At 41.2% G+C, this 26,100-nt stretch overlaps 1 protein-coding gene across 1 annotated transcript; it reads right to left on the reverse strand.

Moving 5' to 3' along the window:
* Positions 1–1,499: 1,499 nt before the first annotated feature.
* On the reverse strand, positions 1,500–21,953 carry LOC118761790. The gene is made up of 5 exons (XM_036499947.1): positions 21,688–21,953; positions 13,719–13,753; positions 6,472–6,705; positions 3,177–3,179; positions 1,500–1,519 (listed from the first exon to the last, which is right to left on the reverse strand). The coding sequence occupies exons 1-5, from the start codon at positions 21,936–21,938 to the stop codon at positions 1,515–1,517; spliced, it is 528 nt and encodes a 175-aa protein (XP_036355840.1). The 5' UTR covers positions 21,939–21,953; the 3' UTR covers positions 1,500–1,514.
* Between the last annotated feature and the right edge of the window lie 4,147 nt (positions 21,954–26,100).

Consider the following 26,100-nt stretch of genomic DNA (forward strand, 5'->3'; position numbering starts at 1 on the left):
GATTTTAATCACGCTATTTTGAAACTGTATGGATAATACCATACTAAATTCTGGTGCCTCAGCTTAAGTACTTAATACGTCTGAATCTAAATTTTTCTTGTATATATATATATGTTACTCTTTTACTCTGTTACTACTTTCAGTCATTTGAGTGTGGCCATGCTGGAGCATTGCCTTTTAGTTGAAGCAACCGACCCCTGGACTTATTCTTTGTAAGCCTGGTGCTTATTCTCTTGATATTTTCTTTCAGTTTCCATCTACCAAATTCACTCATGAGGCTTTGGTCAGTAGACACTCTTTAAAGTATAGAGTTGAACTTCATGTAGCCACCTGTTCGCAACTTTTCTCCCCCACCCATTTTGTAAGGGGTATTACTCATTTTTCTGGGCTCTTTTCACAGCTGTACCCTGTTCGAAATTTGGATTAGTTTTTGTATGAAAAGAAAAGGAACAGAGTGGGGCTTGATTGTAGTTTGTGGAGAAAACATTAAACATGCCTGAAAATAAAAACGTGGTCTTTCCCCCCAACTAAAAGACGTGAAGAACTATGAAAGGAGGTGAATAAGTACTGGTGGGTGGGAGGAAAGAAGAGAGAACTCCTAGAATAAAGAATTTTCCCTCTATTCATTCCTAAATGTCTTTCCCTCTTCTTCATTGTTAAGAGTAAAGAAGCAAGGAAAGATCGATCGTATTCCAGTCTAATTGTCATTTTAAATGACTGAGGCTTTCCTTTCTCTGCCTCTCTCATTTCATTCCTTTTCTCTATGGTTAAGAGAGTGAAGGTATGTGGCTCAGTGCTTAGGTGTTTTCGGCCCATGATCATAAAGTCACAAGTACGATTCCTTGCAGCGCACTGTGTTTTTGAGCAAGGTACTCTACTTCACCTTGCTGCAGCTGACCAAAATGAGTTGTCGCTGTAATTCAAAGGGGTCAGCCCTATAACATTCTGTGTGAGGCTGAATCTCCCTGAGAACTACATTATGGCATGCATGTCTGTGGAGTACTCAGCCACTTGCACGTTAATTTTACGAGCAGACTGTTCTGTTGATCAGATAAACAGGAACCTCATCATCATAACCAATGGAGTGCCATTTTTTAAAAAAAGTGAAAGAAAAGAAAATGTTCCATATCGTAAGTCAAAAATGTTGTGTGTTTAGCATTATCAATGCTCAGATGAAATAATTGCTATTCCATCATGTATTCACTCTCAATTTGATAACAATAGCCTGTGATCTGGGGGCTTGGCCTCCAGTTCTGTGAGGCCCACAAATGCCACTGTTATGACTGGTTTAATATCCATATTGACCCTAAAGATTAAAAAAATTTTCCTGCCCCTATATAGGATTTTTATTTGTTTTCTTCCGATCACTTGAAGGTCTGTCTTGCTCCAGTTCACTCAGCTGGCCAAAATGAATTCTAGCTGTAATTCAAAGGGGCAAGCCATGTCAATTTCTGTGTGAGGCTGAGATAATGATATGCATGTCTGTGGAGTACTCAGCCACTTGCGAGTTAATTTTATCCTCGTATGGTAATGAAAAGCGAAAGTGACATCCAATATTTGCTGCAGTTATTTGCTTTGATTTAACTACGTGTCTATGTATCAACTTTTCTTTGGATCTATGCCTCTACTGTTTCTCTCACTTTCTCTCTCACTTCCTCTCTGTCCCTCCTCTCCTGCTTTTAATTTAACAATGTGTATATGTATCAACATTCAAAACATAAGAATACCAACACCAATCACTGCCTCTCACTCTCTCTCTTTCTCTCTGAAACATTTAAAAGCACAAAACGAACACCGCCACCACTTACTGCCTATTTTGCTCACTCTCTCTTTCTCTCTCACTCTCTCTTTCTTCCTCTCTGTCCTCCTCTCTCTTGCTTTTCCACTCACTTCTTTGTACATACAAAAACAAACAAAACTAAGCGTATTAATATTATTGATATGATGCCGTACCAGGCAGTTGCTCTCTTGGCATCTGATCTTAAATGATTGGGAAGTGTTATCATGTACATTGTTTTGTCTTGGTATGAAAAGATGGGCTACAGCAAATATTCTGTTCAATGCCACAGATTTGCTTGTCCTTTACCAGTTGAGCATGTCCCTTGATGGCTGACGATAAGTGCATCTCTGATCACAAGAAGAAGTAGTGGAGGAGCATTATAACCATGTGCTGAGAAGAATTCTATGGGGTTTGGATAATTCACCTTTGAAACATGGAAACATGGGTGTTTTACTCATCATCCTTATAAAAACCTTGTTCAGTGACTTTTTGAGCGGGATGGGCTACTCGACCTGAAGAAAATTCTAACTAGGCCCCACCTGCAAGATCATGCCCTGTTTATCTTGATATGAGATCACCATGTTGTGCACATATAGTAGTGATGCATATGCCTGGTGTACCTTTGTATATTTTACATCAGTGTCACTTTGATGGCATGCACTGTTCTCTCAATAACAACAACAACAATAATAATAATCTGCCCTGATGCAGTATCAGGCAGTGGCTCTCGTGGCTTCTGATCTGGTTGGAAGTGTTATCATGTACATTGTTTTGCCTTAGTATAAAAGATGGGCTGCAACAAATATTTTGCTCAATACCACAGATTTGCTTGTCAGTTGTTTGACCGTAACCAGTTGAGCATGTCCCTTAGTGGCTGATGATATGTGAATCTCTGATTATGAGCAGAAGTAGTGGGGGAGCATCATAACCATGTGTTGAGAGGGAGTCTTTGGGGTTTGAATTATTCACCTCTGGAAACATGGGGGTTTCGTTCAAAATCCTTAAACAACCCTTATTTGGGAACCTTTTGAGCAGGATGGGTTACTCGACCAGAAGAAAATTCTAACTGGGCTCTACATGCAAGGTCATGCACTGTTTATCTAGATATGAGATCACCATATTGCACACATATGGTTGTGATGCATGTGCCTGGTGTACCCTTATCAGACGGATAGTCATGATGTGTATACTGGGCTTCGTATATTTTGCCCCAGTATCACTTTGATGGCATGCACTGCTCTCTCACTCAATAATAATAATAATAATAATAATTTAATGAAACCATTGCCCTTACTGTGAATGAATGCTATCACCGCTATCACCGCTATCAATAGCTATCACCGAGACTTGGCTGACTCCAGCAGTAAAGGACTCAGAAATCCACCTGCAGGGCTACGTCCTTTTCAGATGTGACAGAGGAAAAAGGCAAGGTGGAGGTGTTGCTGTGTATGTTAAGTCTGAGCACAAACCGTCCTGCGGTATTCTACCCACAAATGCTCAACCTACAACCAAATTCGATGCCGTCTATTGCAAGCTGAGCCTATCTGAGTTTTGCCTGCCCGTGTTGGCTGTCTACAGGCCGCCTCTAGCCGACCCCCAGGACGATGCTCATCTACTCGAAGCGATAAGATTCGTTTCAGCTTCGCATGACTGCTTGGTACTAGGCGACTTCAACGCTCCCACGATCGATTGGCCCGCATCAATTTGTACAACATCTTCCCGGTTCGGCCAGGCCCTTCTTGACGTGGCTGAAGATTGTTTTCTATCGCAACATGTTGAATATCCGACAAGGCATCGGTCTGGGCAGCAGCCATCTATGCTAGATCTGGTATTCTCCCGCTATCCAAGATCAGTGTCAGACGTATCTGTGTGCGCCCCTCTTGCCAAGAGTGATCATGCGGTCCTGAAGTTCGTCATGCACACAACTTTTTCCACGCCCACGACTACTTCGCTGCCACGTAGAGTCTTCTCTGCAATTAATCTTGAAATTCTAACCGAGGCTTCCGCGCTTCTGGACTGGCGATCCCTGATGACGTTGTCCTCAGTTGACGAACTATGGTCATCCCTCAAAGCATATGTAATCTGTTTGACTGACCAGGCAGTTCCCGTTGGGCTTCCAAAGAGGAAGAAACACAAGCCCTGGGTGACGAAGAAGGTTAAACGAGAACATCGACTCAGAGATATTGCTTGGGCTGAATTCAAAAATCTGGATTCGACTGCAGCTTTTGAGGTGTACAAAACTCAACGAGACCGAGCCGTGAAAATTGAAAAGAAAGAACGCTTCAGTTATGAATACAAAATCGCGGCAAATGCCAGTAGCAATCCAAAAACCTTCTTTGCCCATGTCCAGCGGAATTCCCGCTTGAACAACCAGATTGCAACGTTGGTAGACTCAACAGGCGTATCGATTGAGGACCCTTATCAACAGAGTCAATTATTTGCCGAGGCTTTTTCAACTATTTTCAAACAAGATGATGGTCGTGAACCCCCTCTATTTGATAGATCGGTACCTCCAATGCTTCGATTGATCATCATGCGGGACGAAGTCAAACGTGTTATTCAAGGCCTCGATGTCAACAAGGGTCACGGCCCTGACGGCATACACCCACGGGTTATCAAAGCGTTGGCTCCGGTCATCTGCGAGCCCTTAACACGACTATTCAATATGTCATTGGCGACGGGTGTTATACCTGCAGACTGGAGAACAGCGATAATCTGCCCAATTTTCAAGAAAGGGAGCCGCGAAGACCCGCTTAACTACCGACCGGTTTCCCTTACATCAATAATCAGCAAGATGTTCGAAACCATCCTTAAGAAAAGTATGATGCTCCACCTCCTAAACACAGCCTCGATCACTGATTCCCAACACGGCTTCGTGCCGAAGAGATCATGCTTGACCAACTTACTAGTAATGGAAGAATTGGTGACGCGCATCCTCGATGATAGTGATGCTGTTGACATCGTTTTATTGGACTTTGCCAAAGCTTTTGACTCGGTAAACCACCGCCTACTACTTGTCAAGCTTCAAGCATATAGTTTCCATCCGGATATTGTACGATGGGTTGGTGCCTTCCTCTCAAATCGCTCCTTCCAAGTTCAAGTTAATGGTTCGCGGTCCGACGTCTCCAGTGCGAGCAGTGGCGTGCCTCAAGGTTCAGTGCTTGGGTCCTTGTTGTTCTTAGTCTTCATAAATGACTTGCCCGTCGACCTCACGCAACACACCCTTCTATTTGCCGACGATATCAAACTGGTCGCTCCTCGCGGTAGTATAGAGGATCTTCGTCGATGCCTCCACCAAATTTGGAAGTGGTCTAACGATTGGGACCTGTGTCTGAAGGTGTCAAAGTGCTGTCATCTGCCTGTCGGCTCTACTCCTGCAACTCAACTTGATTTCGAGCCGGGTCGTCTGCTGCTGGAGAGGACCGATCAGGTAAAGGATCTGGGTATCTTGGTGGATTCCTCCTTTTCGCCTTCGGCCCAGTGCGTCCATACTGCCAACAAAGCGCGTGGAATTCTGTTTTTGATTCGACGGTCATTCGGAATGCTCACAGCAGCCATATTCCTGCCACTCTATGTCACGCTGGTGAGACCCATATTGGAGTATGGGATTCAAGCCTCTTCTCCTTATCTCCTCAAAGACATACAGCATCTCGAAAGAGTCCAGAGGCTGGCTACCCGCATGGTTCATGGTCTCAAAAATTTGTCCTACGAAGAAAGGCTGAGGACGCTCGACCTTTATTCTCTTGAAAAACGCCGCTGCCATGGTGATCTCATTCTCGCCCACTACATCATAAGCAGGAAGTGTAACCTCTCGAAAGAGCTGTTCTTCACTCCTGCTCCGGAGCGTCGGCTGCGGGGTCATTCCGAAAAGCTCTACCTGCGACGATTTCATCTCAATCGAAGGAGAGGAGCTTTCTCCGTCCGGGTTGCGGATCCGTGGAACAAGCTGCCAGACGAGATGGTGAAGATGCCGACGACCGCTTTGTTCAAAGCCTCCCTGGACCTCAAGTGGCCTGAACTCTTTACATGAACACCACCCTGTACTTAACTCCATGTCCCCCTACATGGCCTTGCTATTTGCTTTTGAGCCAAATTAACTAACTAACTAACTTGCCCCGAACCAATATGAGCTGTAGTGACATGATGAGGTTGCAAAAGTGCTGCATTGGAAAGTGTGAGGAAAGTTTGGTTTAGAGAGAAGCAAAACATGGTACAAACACAAACCACAGAGAATCACAGAGGCAGAGACCTGTAAAATCTTGTGGGATTTTTCAATGCAGAATGGGCCAAGCGCTTGAGTACAACAAGACAGACCTGGTCGTTGTGGACAAGGTGAACCACATGTGCTCTATAACTGATGTTGCATACGCCTTTGACCCACAGTTAGTTAGGTGAACAAGTAGACAATCCTCTTAAATGTGCTTGACCGTGAAAGATGGAGATAGTACTAATTATTATTGGGGCCCTGGGGACAGTATCAGAAAATATTAAGAGGAAATGAGGACAGAGCTGTCTGCCACCTTGTCACAGCCATTATCATCAAGAAAATATTCCATGGCTGAACAGAAGAGGTACCGAAGGCTGTGGATAGCAAGCCACCAGGAGTTCCAACAAAACCTGAATTAAAAGAATGATAATAACTGATTCTGATAGGTAGACTAGACAATGAGAGGAGAAAAAAAATTACTTACCATACGCCTCTTTAAAACTTACAATGTAAGTATCAGAGGTTTGTTTTTGAACTGAAGAAATTTCTCCACCAGAACTTCTTTCTCTGTCTCCAAAATAGCTTTTAAGAATCTCAGAGCTGACATTTGAAGAAACGTTTTTCACTTGAACACTGTTTATTTCCTCAATTCTTTCCACTTCCAGTTGATTTCCATCCAAGGGGGTTTCTGGACACATCCTCTGAACATTCTCAAAATCTGCAATAAATACAATGAATGGAAATAAATGAAATTTTGGTAAAAGAATCAAACTGAAGTCAATTTACTGACATTTTAACACATTTTACTTTTAAATGATTTTGAGAATTCTTCAAATATGGAGATTTTAGCATTAAAATGCAGTTCCAATTATTTAACAACTCCATATAGGCACAGGTGTGGCTGTGTGGTAAGATGGTTGCTTCCCAGCCATATGGTTCTGGGTTCAGTCCCACTGTGTAGCACTTTGAACAAATGTATTCTAATATAGCCTTGGGTTGACCAAAGCCTTATGAGTGGATTTGGTAGACGAAGACTGAAAGAAGCCATCTGTCTGTCTGTCCGTCTGTATGTTACTGTCTCCGTGCTTGTTGTAAATGAGTGTCCCTGTCATACAAGCAGTGTCCTTCATTTCCAATCTTCCTTTTGTTACTATATTTCTGACCAAAATACACCCCTTATGTGTTTCAATTAATTTCTAACGTAATCATAAATTTAGTCTGGTTTCATTAAACAGCTATAACTATTTTATTTATCAATATATTAATCTGATTTTTGGAAGATAATTTAATGAAATATTCTCAACCAATTCTATACTATAATTTTTGTCACAAAGTGACTCTAATTGCAGGTAGATACAGGTAAATTCAACAAAATATAAAATTATTAAAATTTTGTTCAAACATCGCCATAGAAAATGGGTTATTAGCTAATATTCAATTGGGTATACAACAAAATTTTACGATAGAATTTGTTATTCTGGGTAACTTTCTGATACTCATAATAATATCTATGGCAAAATAGTCTTAATTTCATTTAAGGTTGTGGGAAACCACTAACTATCCTTTCCTTTAGCATAACGGTTCGTTTCCGCCGTAATGATTTCAAATAGGCTCATTCGAAAAAGTAAATAGAAATAGTCTAAGGCTTTACTCTCCTGGGAAAGTCTGTGGCTTGGTCCAGTTTCTTCAGAAAAATCACCGAAAGAAACAGTTTTTAAATTTTCACTCCATTCAGGTGCCAATTCATTTTCTTTATCGCTGTCGGAGATCTCGGATTCACTGTTTTCACTTTCGGAAAATGAAACATCGGATTCATTATCAAATACCTCGTGCTTTTTTTTTTCAGTCACAGAGTTAGATTTATGAAGGTTTTCAGTAGAAAATCCTTCGAATTCTGACTCGCTGCTTGATATAATGAAATTTGTATCCATTTTTTGTCAGAATTATAAATTTTGAAAATACAATAGGAATAAATTTCGGAAAAAAATCTCCCAAAATACACGGAATTAAAATTACACTTCAATTATTGTACAAAACTGTAGTTGAACTGTTTATGAAGTATAATACATGTTTTCACGAATGTACTAAAGAGATTTGCTCTGATATTCTCATTTAAATATGAATAGGTAAATTTGGGCGGCTTTGGGCGGATTGGTAACGAAAGGGTTAAAACATGTCTGGTCACTGGGAAACATTACCTTACTTGGAAATAGGTGAGGGATGGCAACAAGAAGGGCATCCAGCTGTAGAAAATCCAACTCATCATCAAATTTTGTCCAACCCATGCAAGCAGGGAAAAGCGGACGTTAAAACAGTGATGATGATCATTATGATGGTGATGATGATCATGGGTCCTTTAGTTAATGTTTACTGATCCTTAAATGTAAAAGGTATTTCTATTTAGGGATAAGTAAAGTGTAAAATATAAGAAACAAAATTTGATTGAGCAGATTTATGACAAAAGACAATCCAGCCACGACCATTCCAATATCTAGAATGGTAGCTTCTGTTTTGAAGAAGGCAGGGTGTAATGGGAGGGATACTTTCCTGCTATTTCTATCAGCCTGAGCAACTGTGTAAAGGTCTTCAGATCATTAAAACTGTGTGTTTTAAGGTAGAGATGGGAATTTCAACATTTCTCGTCGGGGCTCATTCTTGTATTCTAGAATATTGTACTTTGGTTAAAGACATGACAATATCAGAGACAAGTTAGTGATGAAGGTATTTAGACAAAAAAAAAATAAAAACTATTTCACTAAAAATACATATAACTACCCAACCATTTCTAAAGATATATCATCACCGTCATCATTTAAGTTCCTTTGTCCATGCTTTGACTGGGCTCACAAGCTGGAAGGCTGCATCAGACTCCAGTCTGATTTGGCATGGTTTTCTTTGGCTGAATGCCCTTCCTAACACCAACCTCTCCGAGAGTGTAACGGGTGCTTTTACATGTCTTGATGGATCTTCCCAAACATGACATAATACCAAAAATCTTGGTCATTGCCTCTGTGAGGCCCAACGCTTGAAAAGAACTCAGCCACTTTGCTTCTGGGAGGCCCAACATTCAAAAGATATTCTTTATGTGCCACCAGCACACATGCGCTTGACTTGATGGGTCCTCTCAAGCACAACACATCCCCAAATGTCCCTTGATTTCAAATTCTGACACAAGGCCAGCAATTTGGAGGGAAGGTTAGTTGATTGCATCGACCCCAGTATTCAACTGGTACTAATTTCTTGAACCCTGAAAGGGTGAAAGGCTAGTAGGACAAGGAAGGAGAAGGAAGATGGGAGAGGGTCAAGAGAGAGAGAGAAGGCTTGTCCAAAAGGAAGTGACTAGGGTATGAGGGGGTAGAATGGGGTGGGGTCTGCTTTGTCATGGCTTTTACATTTGGATGCCATTCCTAATGCCAACCATTTCACAGAGAGGGCAAGGGGCATTTTAAGTGACACCTGCACTGGTAAAGTCTCCTCTCATATCGTTTTTATAGCAGGATGCCATTCCTAATGCCAACCATTATACAGAGTGGACTGGATGCTTTATACATGGCACCAGACCCAGCAAGGTCACCAAGTAACTTGCAAAACAAAGATCCTTTGAGAGGAGGGGCTGTGGTATTGAAGGAGGTGGCTTTGTGGTGTGAGGTGATGTGTAGATAAAGTATGACTGAAGGATGGAAACAGGTGTCTTGCTGTAGTGGAGTTTTGCATCCTTGTGTGTTGGACAGATAATTCAACGAAGGACAGAAGGAAGAAACATGAGGTTAAGCACTCTCTGCCAAACGGCTCACAGTCAACTGCTTGCCAACCAATCAACCGCTGACACTTGGACAGTTCTCCATTTTATAGCAATGTGCTAATCCACTTTCATTCACTTGGGTGGGGGTGGGAAGCATTGCACGACATGGAGAGACATGGTTACCCGAGTCAGAGGGAAAGAGAAAGAGAGAGAGAGAGAGAGAGAGAGCGAGACGGTGGTAATGTGCCAGGGTATACTCTTAATGTATGAGGATGGGAATGTAAATGGGATAGTATTGGATTTCCCAGGGTGCATGAATAGGGGGTTCATGTGAATGCCAGCAGGAGAGGAAGGACAGGATTGCAGGAGAAGAGAGGGAGAGGTAAGCATAGTGCATGAGGAAGAGGAGCAGAGATGTAGTTTTGGTCTATTGAGGTAGGGTGTGATGAATGATTTAATGTTAGATAGGGGTGGAAGACACAGCAGTGGGGTGGGCAGGTCTTCTCGAGAACCTTCTTTTACCAGACATCTCAATCCATTGTCATCTTGAGATTGGCTCTCTCTTCCACAGCTGCCATCCCCTTTAAGCAATCAACACTTCTATATACAGCTATTTCCATTCATACACATCACATGTCCAAACCAATGCAATCTTGTCTCTTGCATGCAGCAATTCGTTCCGCTTACGACCAACTTTTCTCTCAGCACATTTCCACTTTGTCATACATGCACACTGACGTTGCATATCCATCGGAGCATACTGCAACTAACAACTGACGCCGGCAGTTTGTTCCATGCTTCAGCAACTCTCAGCGTGAAAAAATGTTTCCTAAAGTCATGGGAGCTGTGCTGTTTTCTGACTTTGTAAATATGTCCACGGGTGTTAGATGGGTGGAGTTTGAAAAGGTGCTCAGAGTTATTGTTTGTAAGATGGTTGATAATTTTATGGGTGTCTGCCAAGTCAGCTGCCAGACGTCAGAGTTTCAATGTGTCCATGCCCAAGGAAGTAAGGCGTTCAGGATATGGCAAATGCCTGATGGAGGGTATTCTTTTGGTTGCACGTCGCTGAACGGCTTCCAGACGATTAACATCCTGGGCAAGATAGGGGTTCCAGACCAGTGATGCAAATTCCAGGTGAGGTCTTACCATAGCTATATGAAGCTGCAGATAGATAGTCGGAGAGCGTCTCACAAAGGATTTGGTGAGTGATGCCAAGACACCCTCAGCCTTCTTGACAATTTTAGCGATGTGTTTTGTCCAACGCAAATCACTGTCGACAATAACACCCAGGTCACGTTCACATGAAGACTTTTTGAGATTAGTGTTGTGGAGGGAGTAGGTGGACGCTGGGTTTCTCCTCCTAAAATGCATGGTGGTACATTTGTCCACAGCCAGCTTGAGTTGCCAGTCCATGATCCACTGCTGCATTGTGTCCAGGTCTGCTTGCAATAGAGGTCTATAGTGTACAGGATCTGACCTCTTTATTTCAAGGTACAGCTTGATGTCATCTGCATATTTCAGCACTGTGGCATTCTTTAAGTTGGCATCTATGTCATTAACATATGTAACAAATAAAAGGGGGCCAAGAACAGATCCCTGTGGTACACCAGATGTCATCTCATAGGGTGAAGAGTGCTGTCCTAGAACTGTGACAACCTCTTTTCGGCTGAAAATAAAGGACTTCAACCAGTTATAGAGTTTGTCTCTTATGCCCAATGCAGAGAGCTTCACCATAAGTCTTTTGTGTGGCACAGAGTTAAAAGCCTTAGCAAAGTCCTGGTAAACAACATCCACCAAGGATCCACGATCAGAGATTTGGGTAACATCCTCAAGAAACTCGATGAGTTGATTACAGCAGCTGAGTTAGGAATAAATCCAAATTGTGACGGCTGGATGAGGCTGTGAGACTTCCAGAAGTTCCAGAGGGTTTCTCTGATACAGGATTCCATCAGTTATGTGATGTAGCTAGTAAGACTAACGGGGCGATAGTTGACAGGCGATGAGCGGTCGCCTTTTTTGAACAGAGGGATAACACTGGCAGTTTTCCACTGTTCTGGAGTAACACCATTATCAGGACAGAATTGGAAGAATAGAGAAAGTTGGCTTAGAAGAAAGTACCCACCGCGTTTGAGAAGTAGGTATGTAACACCATCGAGACCAGGAGAGGCATAGTTGCGTTTATTCTTAAGGTGGCGTTGTAGCATTGCTGGTGTAAATTGCATAGTAGATATAGAGTCCGATGTCAGTGTTGATGAAGATGGAACATTTTGGTCTTCGACAGTAAAGATGCCGGCATAGCATCCAGCAATTATTTCTGCACATTCTTCGGGATTGCCAGTAATCTGTCCTGTGTGGGGATTGCGAAGGGGACCAACTGGAGAGTGGGGAGTGCACATACTTCCAGAACACTTTGCTGTCAGGATTAGTTGCAATGCGTTGTTCAAATTCAAGCACTGCCTGTTTTGTCACCTGCTTGAGGTGGTTGGCTGACCTATTGCACTTTTTCCTGTTGATCTCTGATTTGTGCAATTTGTATTCCTGTTCAGCATTACGGCGTTCTTTCCTGGCAAGTCAGACTGCTGCAGTCTCCCAAATTGCACTATTTGGTGGTTTTTTGTGCTTGCATGGTACTGATGCTGCACATGCTGCCCATATTGAATTCTGTATAGTGTTCTGGAGTATAGTGTTCACATCTCCAGAGGCATAAAATTCGAGCCAGTTTGGGCGTTGCAGCTCAGTACAATAAGAGCTCCAGTCTGCTTTATTCCAGTCAATGCGGGCAGTCTGAAGATGGTTGTGGTTTTTGTTACAACCAATCAGAGACAAATCGGCCATGATCATGGAATGATCAGAGTAACCTAAAGGTTCTTCAGTAGTGACACTAATGATTGTTTCAGGAGAAGCGATAAATAGCAGATCCAAAGTGTTGTTGCCCCTTGTCGGGGAGGTAACGACTTGGGACCAATTTGAATTCAGCACCAGTTCAAGGAAGTCGTCTGCACTTTGCGGCCTACACCAGGCCTCCCAGTCAATCTCAGGGAAATTGAAGTCGCCCGCAATATAAACATACGTGGCTGTTTTCATGGCAGCAGCTCTGAGGATATCAAAAAGCTGTGCGTCTTGACGATAATTTGGGGGGGGGTAAACGACTCCAAGCAGAAGTGTTGACATGGTCATGTGTATATTGCAGAAAAATACTTCTACATGAATATAATTTTAACACAATTTCAGTGATTTAAAATTTTTGGTTAATGAGTTTTGTGAAGAAAATAAAAATAAAAAAAATAATATAACACTAAAAATAAGAATGTTTTTTCTTTAATACAAGGAAATTTTTTAATCAGAAATATTGACATGAATTGATAAAAGAATTGCAATAAAAAGCAAAAAAATATTAAGAAAACCCCAAAAAGTGTGTGCGCGCACACACACACACTATTTCATGAACAATTTCAGAAAATTATTTAGCAAATTTTAACTTCAACAAAAATATTTTTTGTTTCTTTTTTTCTTCTTGTCCTTTATTTTTACAGATTCAATACAAAAGAATATTCTAGCATTCTGCACCTGCACTTTTCATTCCAGTACACACACACACACGCATATGTATATAAGAAAAATGTGTGTGTGTTTATATAATTTTCTTGGCATTCCCCGGTGGTGGTCAATGACAGACACAGAGAAACAAGCAGTGTCCTTTGTTTCCAATCTTCTACAGAAACACGTTTGTTATTTGAGGAATATTATCTTGCTTGGAAACTGGTGAAGGTTGGTGACAGGTGAGGCACCCAGCCATTGAAAATGCTGCTTCAATGGATTCCATCAGATCTATGCAAGCAAAGGAAAAGGGGATGCAAAAATGATGATGATGATGATGATGGGTAATGGTTTTATTGCTTTTTCAGTAAGTTTTCACAAATTTTATTTTTGAAACTTTAAATCCAAAAAAGAAAATTTTATATAAATATGATTAAAAAATAAATAAATACCTTTCTCCGCCATGATTTCAACATGTATTTTTGCTCTGCAAAATGAAAAGAAAATAATTAGGAAAAAACATTGTTAAGGCATTGAATACATCATTTGTACTCAAAGTAGGTTTTCTTTCCCTCTCACTCCCTCTCTCTCATATTCTTTCTCCTTCTCACAGTTAAGGGAGAGACGAAAATCCTTCCCCTAGTTATTTCAAACAACATCCTAACACCTCCAATATCCACCTGCATCCAATTCTTCAAGTGGTTCATGCACATCCGTGCAAGTGAAGAATACTGCTTACGACTTGCCTCCAACCATAATGTCTACAGAATGACTTGTGGATTCGGATTACTTTGTCAAATGTAATGCCTGTCTATTCACATTGTTTTGAATTGATGCCATTATCACATGGCTTTACCCTTTCGTTACCATATTTATTTTGAGATGCTCTGTATTTCTTTTAATCATTTTAAATATAACAAAGAATTTAGTTAAATAACTTTGTTTTTATTGAGCTATTGTTAGGAACATAAATTGTGAATAAAGTTTGGCGGAAGATTTTAATTCTAAACTTATGAAAACAAGACATTTGTACTACAGAGCAAGAGCCGGTTTCAACCAGGTTGATACTGAAAGGGTTTTAAACATTTTGATAACGTGATTATTTTTTAGCATGACATTGTAGGTGTTACAAAGGCTGGATCTTTCCAGTTTAAATATAAAACAAGTTATATGTTAGGGCCAGATTTGGCCAGTCTAAATGCTAAAGGGTTAATTGACAACATTATGCAAGGTAATAAGGTTTATGTGTGTTTGTGAGAATGTACAAAAGATATTTTCACATTTAACAAAGTCAGCTGAATAACGTGTTAGCCAAACGTGTGATAGAAAATGAATGCACAAATGCCTGTGTTTATAAAATCAAAATGTTTACCAGTTGACAATGGTTGACAGCAAGCAAAAACACTGTCCAGTTTTTAAGCTGGTAGGAGTTATTGTCATGGAAGGTGCAAACAAGGGGCTCTGCATAATATCACATAAAATGCAACTGAGTCTGGCCTTCCTAGTGTGAGCCATCTGTATGAGTTGGGAGGAAGATGTGCAAAAGTTCACTAGCTTTTTCCCAGGGTCTGTTTTCTGCCAACAACACATTGGTCTTTAACCACATAATACAGCAATTGTGATTGGTCAATTACTTCGTTGGGGTTGTGGTACTCCTGTCACAATGCCAGTCACCGTGACTCCTGCTCAAATGTGGAAAGCAAGAAAACAAAATCTGCTGCTTTTTTCGTTTTGTTTTTTAACAGATTAACGTGCAACTTTTGGATTACAACTGGCCAATCAACAAGGCTCAGCAAATTCTCAACAAGTTATTCTTTGATGCCTTACCAATGCTTTACATAAAGAATCTTGAGGAGTAAGTTGACTTTGCTTGAGGTTGTTTTACCAATCTTGGTTCATATAACATGAATAGACATTCTCTCTCACTGCTTTGATCGACCAACTTAGAACACATGAGCACACACACCCTCCTTCCCCACTCTCTCTCTCTCTCTCTTTTAATGAATCTCTGAAAGACAACATATTATTAAAGAACTTAATTTTTTTACTGTGCATACTCTTGATAAACCTCATTCAGATGTTTTACATATTTTGTAAAAACAACTATCTTACAACTTATGGAAAAATAGGTGTTCTTTCTGTTGTACAATGCCCTGTAATCTCCAGGGATACAGGCATCCAGCAACAGGACCTCCGTAATGCTATGATGGACTGTGAAGTCTGGCGTAACATAGTAAATTCCATTGTCTCGACCACGGTTGAACAATGATGATGATGACAATGCCAAAAGTTCTGGTTTCCAGTTACAATAAAATCTTCCGGTGGACAGGAGGTGCATCTAGGGATGAAGACTAAACTAACAGACGCTAAAGACACAGATGTGACTAAATTGCTAAAATGTGGACAAGCGGCACAAGGGGGGGAGGACGAAACTGAGCCTGAGATGTGAAAGGACTTAAATGGAGAAGGTATTCTCTGGCTGTCTCATGTATTCCAAATGGCTTGGAACTCTGGAAAGACACCAAAGCAATGGCAGGTCAGAGTGGTAATCATCATTTTCAAAAAGGGACAAGAAAGAAAGGAAGAGAGAGAGAGAGCTCTGATTGTCGAGGAAACTCTTTGTTGAGCCTCCTTGATGTCTGGAAAAGAGATGTGAGGAAGAACATCAGTGTGGTTTCCATCCTAGCCGTGGCACAACCAACCAGATATTCTCTCCACAGCAGGTCTTTGAGAAATTGTGAGAATTTGCCAGAAAGTATAATGGAATTGCTTTGTAGACTTGACAAAGACATATGTCCAAGTGAAGCATTATAGAAGTGACAGTGAGGAGGGCTTTGTAGGAATCTGAGATTAAAGGGCAGCTTTTGGCTACCGTGACACCCTTTCTACAGCAGGTTTTCTTTTCAGGTTTCTGTTGATGCTAGTCTTATTAAAATAGGTGGGTCACATACATACTGACACACTTCACAGAGATTCACAAAATGAAACTTGAAATTTGGAAAAACATTGTGATGTGCCTCGAATGAGATGCATTTAATGCATTTTTGAGTTTGAGATAAAAGAAATTTTTGTCACAAATGCTTACTTACCCTACAAAAAACTACTTCAGTTCTTCAGAAAACAGACGCATACAGATATCCATCTGAAAACGTCAGAAACATTCAGACATGCCAAAAGAATAACATTTAAAAATCTAAATGAAATGAAAGAGGATCAGGGAAAAAATGGCACAGGATATGAAATTAATGAAATTCAACTAAATATAAGAAAACCCAACATAAAATATTCTTCTTCTTCTTCTTCACGATCTGCTGGAATGTTCCCTTCGTGATACATTTACCCACCATGCAGTTAAAGAGAAGAAATTACTGAAATTAGTCATTACTCGTTGTAACTTTTGGGAAACTTGAAGATTATCAAATTAGACATTAGTATGAGGAAAAATCAACTTGGAATCCAGCAGAGAAATCAATATTGATTGTTTAGCATGAAAAATTATCCAGATATTTTATTAGCAACCTCAATTACAATTGGGTCAAAGCTGAAGAGAAATTTCTTGACAAAAAAAAAGGGGACCTGTCCCTTGACTATGCTTTGTACTTCCACAACTTCAACAGCAACAACCAGTTTTTATCCCTAAGTATAATGTAGCAATGCAAAATGGCGATGCAATGCTTACGAAGTAAGGGATTTCATATAGGGAGGAAGAAATCAGAAGTTACTCATTTTGCCCCGTTTACTAATTTTGCACCATACCCCCATTAATATGTGTGTACCCACCATGTATTTTTATGGCAGACCTGGTGCACAGTTACCAACCTTTCCAATTATTTTATTTGCACTGGATTCCTGTTTTCGATGATGGAGATTCCAAACATACAAACAACCACACTTTTTTAAAGTAAAGATAAACACTACACCTGTTAAAAGCATAAAATTTGGCAAAGGTAAAGAATGTGTACACCACCCATTTATGGTGTGTTTGTCAAAAACTCTTTTGAATATCTGTGTTTGATATAGGAGAATATGGTTTTGTCAAAAAATCCAGTTTTCAAAATTTTGATTTTCCCCCACCCGTGCCCCAATTTCTTAATTTTAAACTCTTTTTAGAATTTAAAAAAATTCATTGTGTGTTTTTCTTTAAGAAACACAGAATGCCCGTTCCTCCCCTCACACCCACCCATCATCTCCCTGCTTTCAAAAAACTAAAAACTCAGAATGTTTCACTTTCGTCTGATGTTTCACAAATGCATAGAATTCTACTGAAATAGCAGATGTCAAAAATATCAGACCACCACCAGAAATCCCAACGTGCTAGAAACAACAGCTAAACGACATTATTTCAAGAAAAACTTCGATGCTTTAAAAAATACTAACGGTAAAACATTCGGAGGTGATGGGTGTAGGTTGGGGGAAGGAATTTGAGTTTCTTTAAGAAAAACTGAAAAACAAAAATTAGTAAAGATATGTAATCTCTATTTTTCTATGTGGATTTTTAAAAAATAATTTTGAAAAAAATAAAATATTCAAAATTGGGGTGGGGAGAGTAAAAGTTATTAACATTCTGAAAACATATTTTTGAGACAAAATCCTAATCTCCTATATGGAAGACAGGGACCCAAAGAAATTCTGGTAAAAAATAATGAGGGGAAAATAAAGTTTCTAAATACACTCATCACAAATTCAAATTGTTACAAAAAAAAAGGAAATTTCAATTAAAGTTGAGCTGTAATTTTTTAAGTCATACTGAAATTTTACAAAATTCCATTTATTAAATCTACAAAAATTTATTTATTTGAGCAGTTCAATAAATAAATTTTTCCTAAAGATTATTTCCAAATTCATTATATAAAGAACTTTATTTGTAGCTATTCCGAAAGACCGTCTTCTCCTTTTTCAAGAGTCGAATGTCTAAGTGAAAATGAGTGGAGCCCTTTCTATGACAAACATTAAGCAGACGCAATGTTACAAGGAAAAAATTGATTTCAATTGGAGTTGAACTGCTTTTTTCTCCCTTTCAACATCAAATTTACACATCTATGTCAATTTTAATCCTTTCTACTGTAAGCACAAGGTCTGAAAATTTGGGGAGAGGATGAGTTGAGTACATTCTCCATCTTTTACGAAACACACTTTGTGACAGGCATTTCTTCTCCAGCCTTATTTTCCGTTTCATGTGGAAAACGAAAAAGTTGATTAGCTCGAGACTGGAGATGAACATGCCTGTTGCAATTCCTTTCACTCTCGTCTTCCATACTACCTCTTTCACCACAGCAACTACCGAGAGAAAACAGGCTCGCTCCTCCCTGTTCAGGGAGGTCAGCGGAACAACCTTAATTACAGATTCACTTGACAGTTGTACTCTTCTTGAATGTGACTGCAGGTGTTCGACATAAGCCCAGAGTTCAGTCACCTTGGGGCATTGCGCAATCGCATGTAGGACAGTTTCACTGTCCCACTCACATCTTGCACAAGCCGGCGAAGGTGCACACCCATGTCTAAAGAGCTTATCTCAAACAGGTAAAGCTCCTCTGTAACATTGCCAGGCCAGGGACTTTTGGTAATTATCCATAGGCCACGGACCAAATGTTCTTTGGAACAGGCTGGCCAGTTGATCTGCGTCGAAGCCTAGGGTTTCTCCCAGGACGTCGTCACACTTAAACTCTACTAACCCTCTATAGAAGAATGAGGTAGTACCCCCGCCACCGGCGTAGCCCGACTGGGAGAGAAGCACAAGTGCCTGATGGCACTCTGCATGCCACACGCCCAACCTCGGTCTACACCTGATCCTTGGGCTCAGTTTGGTAAATGATGCGAACTGTGGAAATAACAACTTGATGAACGGAGACCACACCAGCTCACCGTCCAGGTAAAACCAGAGGTGCCTAAGCATGAGCGCATGTCTGCACATTTTTAGCCACGGCATCCCTAACCCACCCCTCAGCGGCTTTTGGCAGCAGATAGAGTGCCTTACAAGAAGTCTGCTGCCCCTCCACAAAAAGCGAAAGAGCATGCATTGCAGCTTGTTCAGCCATGAATCGGGGCAAGGCACGATGGTCAGGCGATAAACACCTCTGCAACCTCCGCCCTCCCTTTCAAGGACAGCTTCCGCTCAGACCAGGTCTGAGTTAGGAGAACCACCTTTCTCGCCACCTCGCTCCAATTCTTCTCTATCTGGAGATCTGGACCTAACCAAATTCCAAGCATTTTCACCGGCCCTTCCATCCAACGTCCTATGAGTTGTAAGCCAACCGATTTATCCTGGTTGACTTTCGCTCCTGCCACCGCTTCATAATCTCTTAAGGCCTCACCCACTAACTGTAGGTACTCGACCCGGGACATGATGACGGTTATGTCGTCCGCATACGCCGAAGCTGACTTTCCACACTCTAGATCTTGCGGAGCACTCCTCATAGTTTCCAACCTCCCCAGCAATGGCTCAAGGGCCAAAACGTAGAGAAGCAGGGAGAGAGGGCACCCTTGACGTACTGAACGTTCAAAACGGAATGGCTCCGAAAAGAAACCATTCACCCGAACTACCGATTCACTGTTGCTGTATAAAGCATTGATCTATCTGCAGAAGCTCGGGCCGAAGCCAGCCGCCGCCAGATACTGATGGTCTACCCTATCGTACGCTTTCAATTGGTCCAAGTGGACCATAGCCCCACCCTTGCCAGGAATCCCTTTTACCCTTCTAAGGCATAGCGTAGAAAGTGGAGATTGTCGTGGATGGTCCTTCCAGGGATGGCGCAAGTTTGCGCCTCACCAACAAGTTCACCCACGACCTGCGCCAACCTTTTTGCTAAGACCTTGGCCAAAATCTTCAACTCTGTGTCAAGCAGAGTGATAGGCCGAAAATTATCAATTAAATCTCCATTGTTTGGGTCCTTTCTTAACAGCGCTACCACCCCTCGGCTCACAGACTTGGGAATTCTCCCGTTCTGCTGCCAGTTGGTGTACACGCATGCAAGTAGGTGCCCAAACAAGTCTGGCATGCTACTATAGGGTTTGTAAGGCAGACCATCGAGTCCCGGCAATTTGTCCCTGCCGCAGTCTGCCAACACATCCTCGACTTCCTTGGCTGTGATCGGCGCCTCACAAGATTCCGCGTCCGGCTTCGATAGACATGGCGAACCGGCCAGGAAGTCTGCGAGCTTCTCTCGACGCTCCAGTCTGCCACTCCTCCCGAATAGCTGGGTGAAATGATCGAGAAACACCTTGCACATCTCCGTTTACTGATTGAGCATTTGGGTCTGTCAAAGATCGAATGGTTGAGTTGTTGCCATGCTGGCCCTCTACCACCCGGGCCCAACCAGTTGCGTTGATCCCTTCCTGTCTCATTGCACGGATCTTAGCCCTGACAATGCACCCTTCGTGTTTAGCTTTGAGATGTTGGTCGAGTGCCAACCTCGCCGCTAACACTTTCGATGCACTGCCTGACCTCATTGCCTCATCTACTGCCTTAACTAGTTCCTTTTCTAATTTGTTTCTAGAACTATCTAATTCTTTGCTAAACCTAATCGACTCAAATTTGATGGCTCTTTTTTGTTGTTGATAATGGATCCAGTTAACGCCCTCATTACTAACTGTCTAATCCGCTTCCTGTAGGCTTTACAGTTCAATAGTGACTTGTTTAGTTTCCAGTAACCGGTACCTTGTCTACACATACTATATAGGTCGAGTGTACACGTCACTAATTTGTGATCGCTGTAGCTGACAATATGGTGTTGTGGACCACTGAGTATTTTCTTATCTTTCCTTCTAGTAATGATTCTATCTATGTAAGATCTGGATGACCCGTCGTTTCTTGCCCAGGTCCACGCTGGAGTGTCTGGGTGGTCCAGTCTGAATCGATCTGCCAACTCGAAACGACTTAGCAGATCGTTCAGGTGAGGTAATCCCCTCCTATTCTTTCTCAAGTGAACATAATCTACACATGCATCGCAAATTGTGTTGAAGTCACTTAGCAATACTAACATGTTTGACGTGCTGAGAAAATTCTCTAGGCTTTTAAAGTTATCTTTCTGCCCGGCTTTTCCTTTGCAGGGAGCATAGACAGCGACCAGCCTGAACACTTTACCACTGCTGTGCGTCACATCCGAAACGACCAGCCTGCCTTCTGGATCTATAAAGACAGTTCTAATCACTAAATCCAGGTTTTTCTGTGACCAGCGCTGCCACTCTTCCGCCCCACTCCCGGTCGACAGGGAGAAATGTATTTCTTCTCGTAGCCGTTTAGAAGGGGCAAAAAAGCCTGCAGCCCACTCAGTCTGGATTCGGTAATTACAATTACATCCAAACAATGCGATCCAAGGTCATTAAGGTGGTAGCCTTGCTTCCAATACGACCCCAGGCCGTGAATATTTAAACAACCGATTTAAAACGAGAATGTGAAAAATAAGTTGTATGTTTAAAACTTACTGTTTTAACGGAAGAGAGGGTGTAGTTTCACCCTCCTCTTTTCTGTCTGTGACTGTTGTGGTTTGTGAGGTCATTTTTTTCATGAATTGCCTGTACAGATGGCTCGAAAAGTTCATCTGTAATGGGCCGACATCCTCTGCAAAAGATTTTTTTAGTTCGAAATAGTCTGTGTTGTCTATAGTATAAAATTCGACATTTTCGAGAATTATACTATTTAAATCTGTTGCAATATATTTTTTCGCTGATTTCATTAAACCAATTTGGTCTCTTAAGAGTTTATTATTTTTGTTTATCACCGTGAAGGTGTTTCTCTTTTATATTAGGCGATTGTGGAGGGGTGTGTGTGTGCTTGTAGACGCGTGGATGTTTGTAGGTGTGTGTGTGCTTGTGGTAGGTGTGTGTGTGTTTGTGTGTGCTATTTCCAGTGTGTGTGGTTTTTTGGCTACATGTGTGTTTGCAGCTGAGGGTGTGCTTGTCTATCTCGGAGCATAGTACTGTGTATCTGAAGAGGGTGGAGTTTTTGTTTCCATCTTCTCTTTGAAGGTTCCACGGTGACCCACTCCTGGTTGTTGTTGTTGTTTTCTCCCGCTGTCGGCTGTACTTCGGCAATTTGTCTGTGCGACGTGGCTGCTATTTCTAGCAGTGTGGTCGTTGTCTTTGGTGTCGTGCTTGCCTCTTCTGCTGCGTTTTTTTTTGGCTGTCTTCTTCTTACAGTTCGACTTTATGTGGCCTTTCTTGCTACATTTGTAGCACCTAGGCTTTCTCCCCACGACTACCACCACCAGGCTGGTATTTTCCGCAATTATAAGTGAACCGGGCATTTTTTCTAAGTCTGAGGGGTTTGCTTGGATCACAAGCTCTAAATCTTGTCCAATCCAGTTCATGTGGTGGTATCTCTTAGTTTGAAGAATTGTAATTTCTTCCTCTTTGCCCATGAGAATAGCGGCTACCACCCAGGCCACATCTATTACGGATGGTATATCACTGACCCTGACTTTTAAAGTTCTCCTTCCTAAGTAAGTTTGCAGGAGGACTACTTCTTCCGACTTCAATGTCATTGTTGAATGTTCCCTGGCTTTTTCTTCGCTCGGGAAACGCACCTATACAGTGCCGAAGCGACTACCCCTCGTTATATAACCTGTTTCTTGCCATATCGGCCTCAAGCATTTTTCTATCGCTTCCCTCAGCGTGAAGTCAATTTTTCTATTTTTCACGTCTTATACATCAAAGTTTTTCTCTCCGTCGCGTTAATTAATTCACTGGGAGGGAGCAACTTCACATTTTCACCTTCTTTTTTGAGTAGTCCTTGAAATTTCTTTAAATCTTCCGTGTTTATTACGATGGTTTCACAGGGGCCAGTTGCTGAACACGGAAAATGTATTTTTGACTTTTCCTCTTGTGTCGTAGCTTCGCTCGACATCTTGTCGTCTGCTTTTGTAACGCGCGCGTGAGACGCCTCTATACTTTTACCTTCCTCCTCCCACATTTTCGTCTCTCTGCCTTCAAACAAATTTTCAAAGTTTTCCTCGGACTCGGAAGAAATTGGTGGCAAATTCATGTTTTTTGCCGTTTCCTCCTTGAAACAAGGCGGAAACAACAGCAAAACTTTGCTGCAACAGCAGAAAAGAAGTGGTCTCGGCGACCAAAACAGTAAATTTTCACAATTTTCGGCACAAAAACAATCTTTCACTGCGGAGCAAGGAATAACACGACCGATGAGAGAGAGAGAGAGAGAGAGAGAGAGCAGACAGAGAGAGAGAGAAAAGAAGAGAGGTAGGGAGGGAGAGAGGAAGAGAGAAAGAGAGAGAGAAGGGAGGAGGAAAGGAAAGAAAGAGAGAAAGAAAGAAGTAAAGAAAAGAAACGAAAGAAAGAAAACATGTAAACAGAAACCCATGTGTCAGGTTACGGCCTTTTAACGCCACACCCAAGAAATCAAAATGAAAGCAATAAAATTAAGACAGAAAATGAATCTCAGTAAAAAAAGATGATGAGTAAGTGTAAATAGATTTCCGTGATCAACAAACATTACAGAGTAACCTTTTACCAAAGCGGCTTCAATTAATAGAAAACCTGTTGGGAAATCTTGGATAAATAATTCCCACGTTTTCGATGATAACAAATTATTCCGATTTCGCTAAAAACCACACGGCATTTCCAACTCTGAATCTGTCCCTCCCACCCCGCATTTATCAATGTATACAGGCATTGTATATGTGTGTGTATATGTATGAAATGTATACTATATCTGTGTGTATGTATGTATTACATCGATCAATAAAGAACCGAAAGAAAAATAGAATCTGTTTATTCAGAGATTCTCTCAAACCAAATCCAAACAAGTTTCCACATACCTCTTCGGTTGCATCTCACTACAACTCCTGTTTCAATCCTAGCCCGGATTTGCTATATATTTTCATTCTACTGGGGCGGCGGTCATTTGCCAGACAACCCCCATCGTCTTAAATATCAACATAAAACTGACGTGTTAGTATCTCTGATAATGAAACAATTGTCTTCTTCTAGGGTGTGACTTATATGAGGAGATTTGGCTGCCATTTCTAGCTTCACGTACGTAAAAACTTTCAACATAATTTTATGGAATCCAGGTAACCAAAAATTAACAGGAAAACTATGGGAGTTTTGACCAGAGGTGGGGGGATTGTCCGAGGGGGTTTTGTCCTAGGGTGGGGGACAAATTATTTGTGACTTTATTACAGGTCTTCATTTTATGACCAAGAAAACATGGCATACCTAGACAGGTGCCCCTCCAACAATTTTGTTTCTTTGTAACTTTCAGAAAAGTTGATGTTCTTGAATGAAATTTACTAGAAATAGCTTTAAGAGGCTGTAGGTTCCGATGATGGGGGAAAATATCGATGGCTTTGCAGACATACGTAATGACACACATCACATATACCTGCAAAACTTGGAAATACGCACGCACACATGCACACACAAACACACACACATACATTCTTAAAATTGAGAGGAAACAAATCCATGTAGTTATAATGTAAGGAAAAGTATTGAAATCGATTTTGTAAAGTTTTTGTAAAGCAATGGAGAGACGGGATTAAAGAAATTAAATTAGGAAGATGTAAAACAAAAAAAACTTACCTCGTCACAACTCTGAGCAAAAGTGAAACTTGAAACTTTATTTGATCGTTTTTAAGCTATTGATTGGTTTAACAACAACTTTGTATGACATCAGTGGTTTTCCCAGAAAGAAAAAAAACACTTCCCCCTCTGCCCTCTTTTAACACAATTTACTTGTACGAACATTTTGTGATAAAAGTTTATTATTATTATTTACAACAGACGACACAAAGAAAACTTTTCAAAAGAAGAAAAATCTGAAAAGTTTTTTTTATAGGAAATGAAGGTGAATGTAGGTTAGAGAAGATTTCACTTTCATTTTTGACACCTCCAGAGACTTCACTTACATTTTTCTAAGTCACCACAGAATTTATCCGGTTTTCTCCAATGGTGGCCATTAGTTGGAGCGTTTTTCCACAAACAGTCAGGTGGTGTGTCCACGTACACGCACACATATATATTAAACCACGGTTTTGCATATAAATTATCTGCTACCGTATACCTTATAGCTAGGACTATACACAGTGAGGTAATACACCAGGAGTGCCAATGGAATCGGCTATTCTTTAGATGGTTGCAGAACCACTAATTATATCTTGCTTAACACACAAACACACACACACATACATATATGAATATATGTATATGTATATATTTATATGTATATATATATATATATATATATATATAATATATATATATATATATACTCACACACACACACACATACAACATACATACGTACATACATACATATGTGGAGATTTAGATTGACCCTGCCTGAGATTTGAAACCAAACCAACGAGCTTATTGTCAAAACGAGCGAGAAATCCTCCACACAACATGATTGGTGAGGACACAGTCAACACCCTAGGACCTGTACTGGTCAAGGAAATGTCACTCCTTTATTAAAATTTACTGACCACAGCCGATAAAACAATTATGTTCTATCTCTTGCTCTGATGTGTCAGCTATGACCAAGGAGCAACACCGTCTCTTAGGTGTCAGCTAGGACCAAGGAACAACACCGACTCTTAGGTGTCAGCTATGACCAAAAAGGAAACACCATCTCTTAGGTGTCAGCTATGACCAGGGAGCAACACAGTCTCTTATGTGTCAGCTAGGACCAAGGAGCAACACCGTCTGTTAGGAGTCAGCTATGACCAGGGAGCAACACAGTCTCTTATGTGTCAGCTAGGACCAAGGAGCAACACCATCTCTTAGGTGTCAGCTATTACCAAAGAGCAACACCGTCTCTTAGGTGTCAGCTATGACCAAAGAGCAACAACCGTCTCTTAGGTGTCAGCTATGACCAAG

Source organism: Octopus sinensis, unplaced genomic scaffold (assembly GCF_006345805.1).
Source record: "Octopus sinensis unplaced genomic scaffold, ASM634580v1 Contig17426, whole genome shotgun sequence".
In the NCBI taxonomy this organism is placed as follows: Eukaryota; Metazoa; Mollusca; class Cephalopoda; order Octopoda; family Octopodidae; genus Octopus; species Octopus sinensis.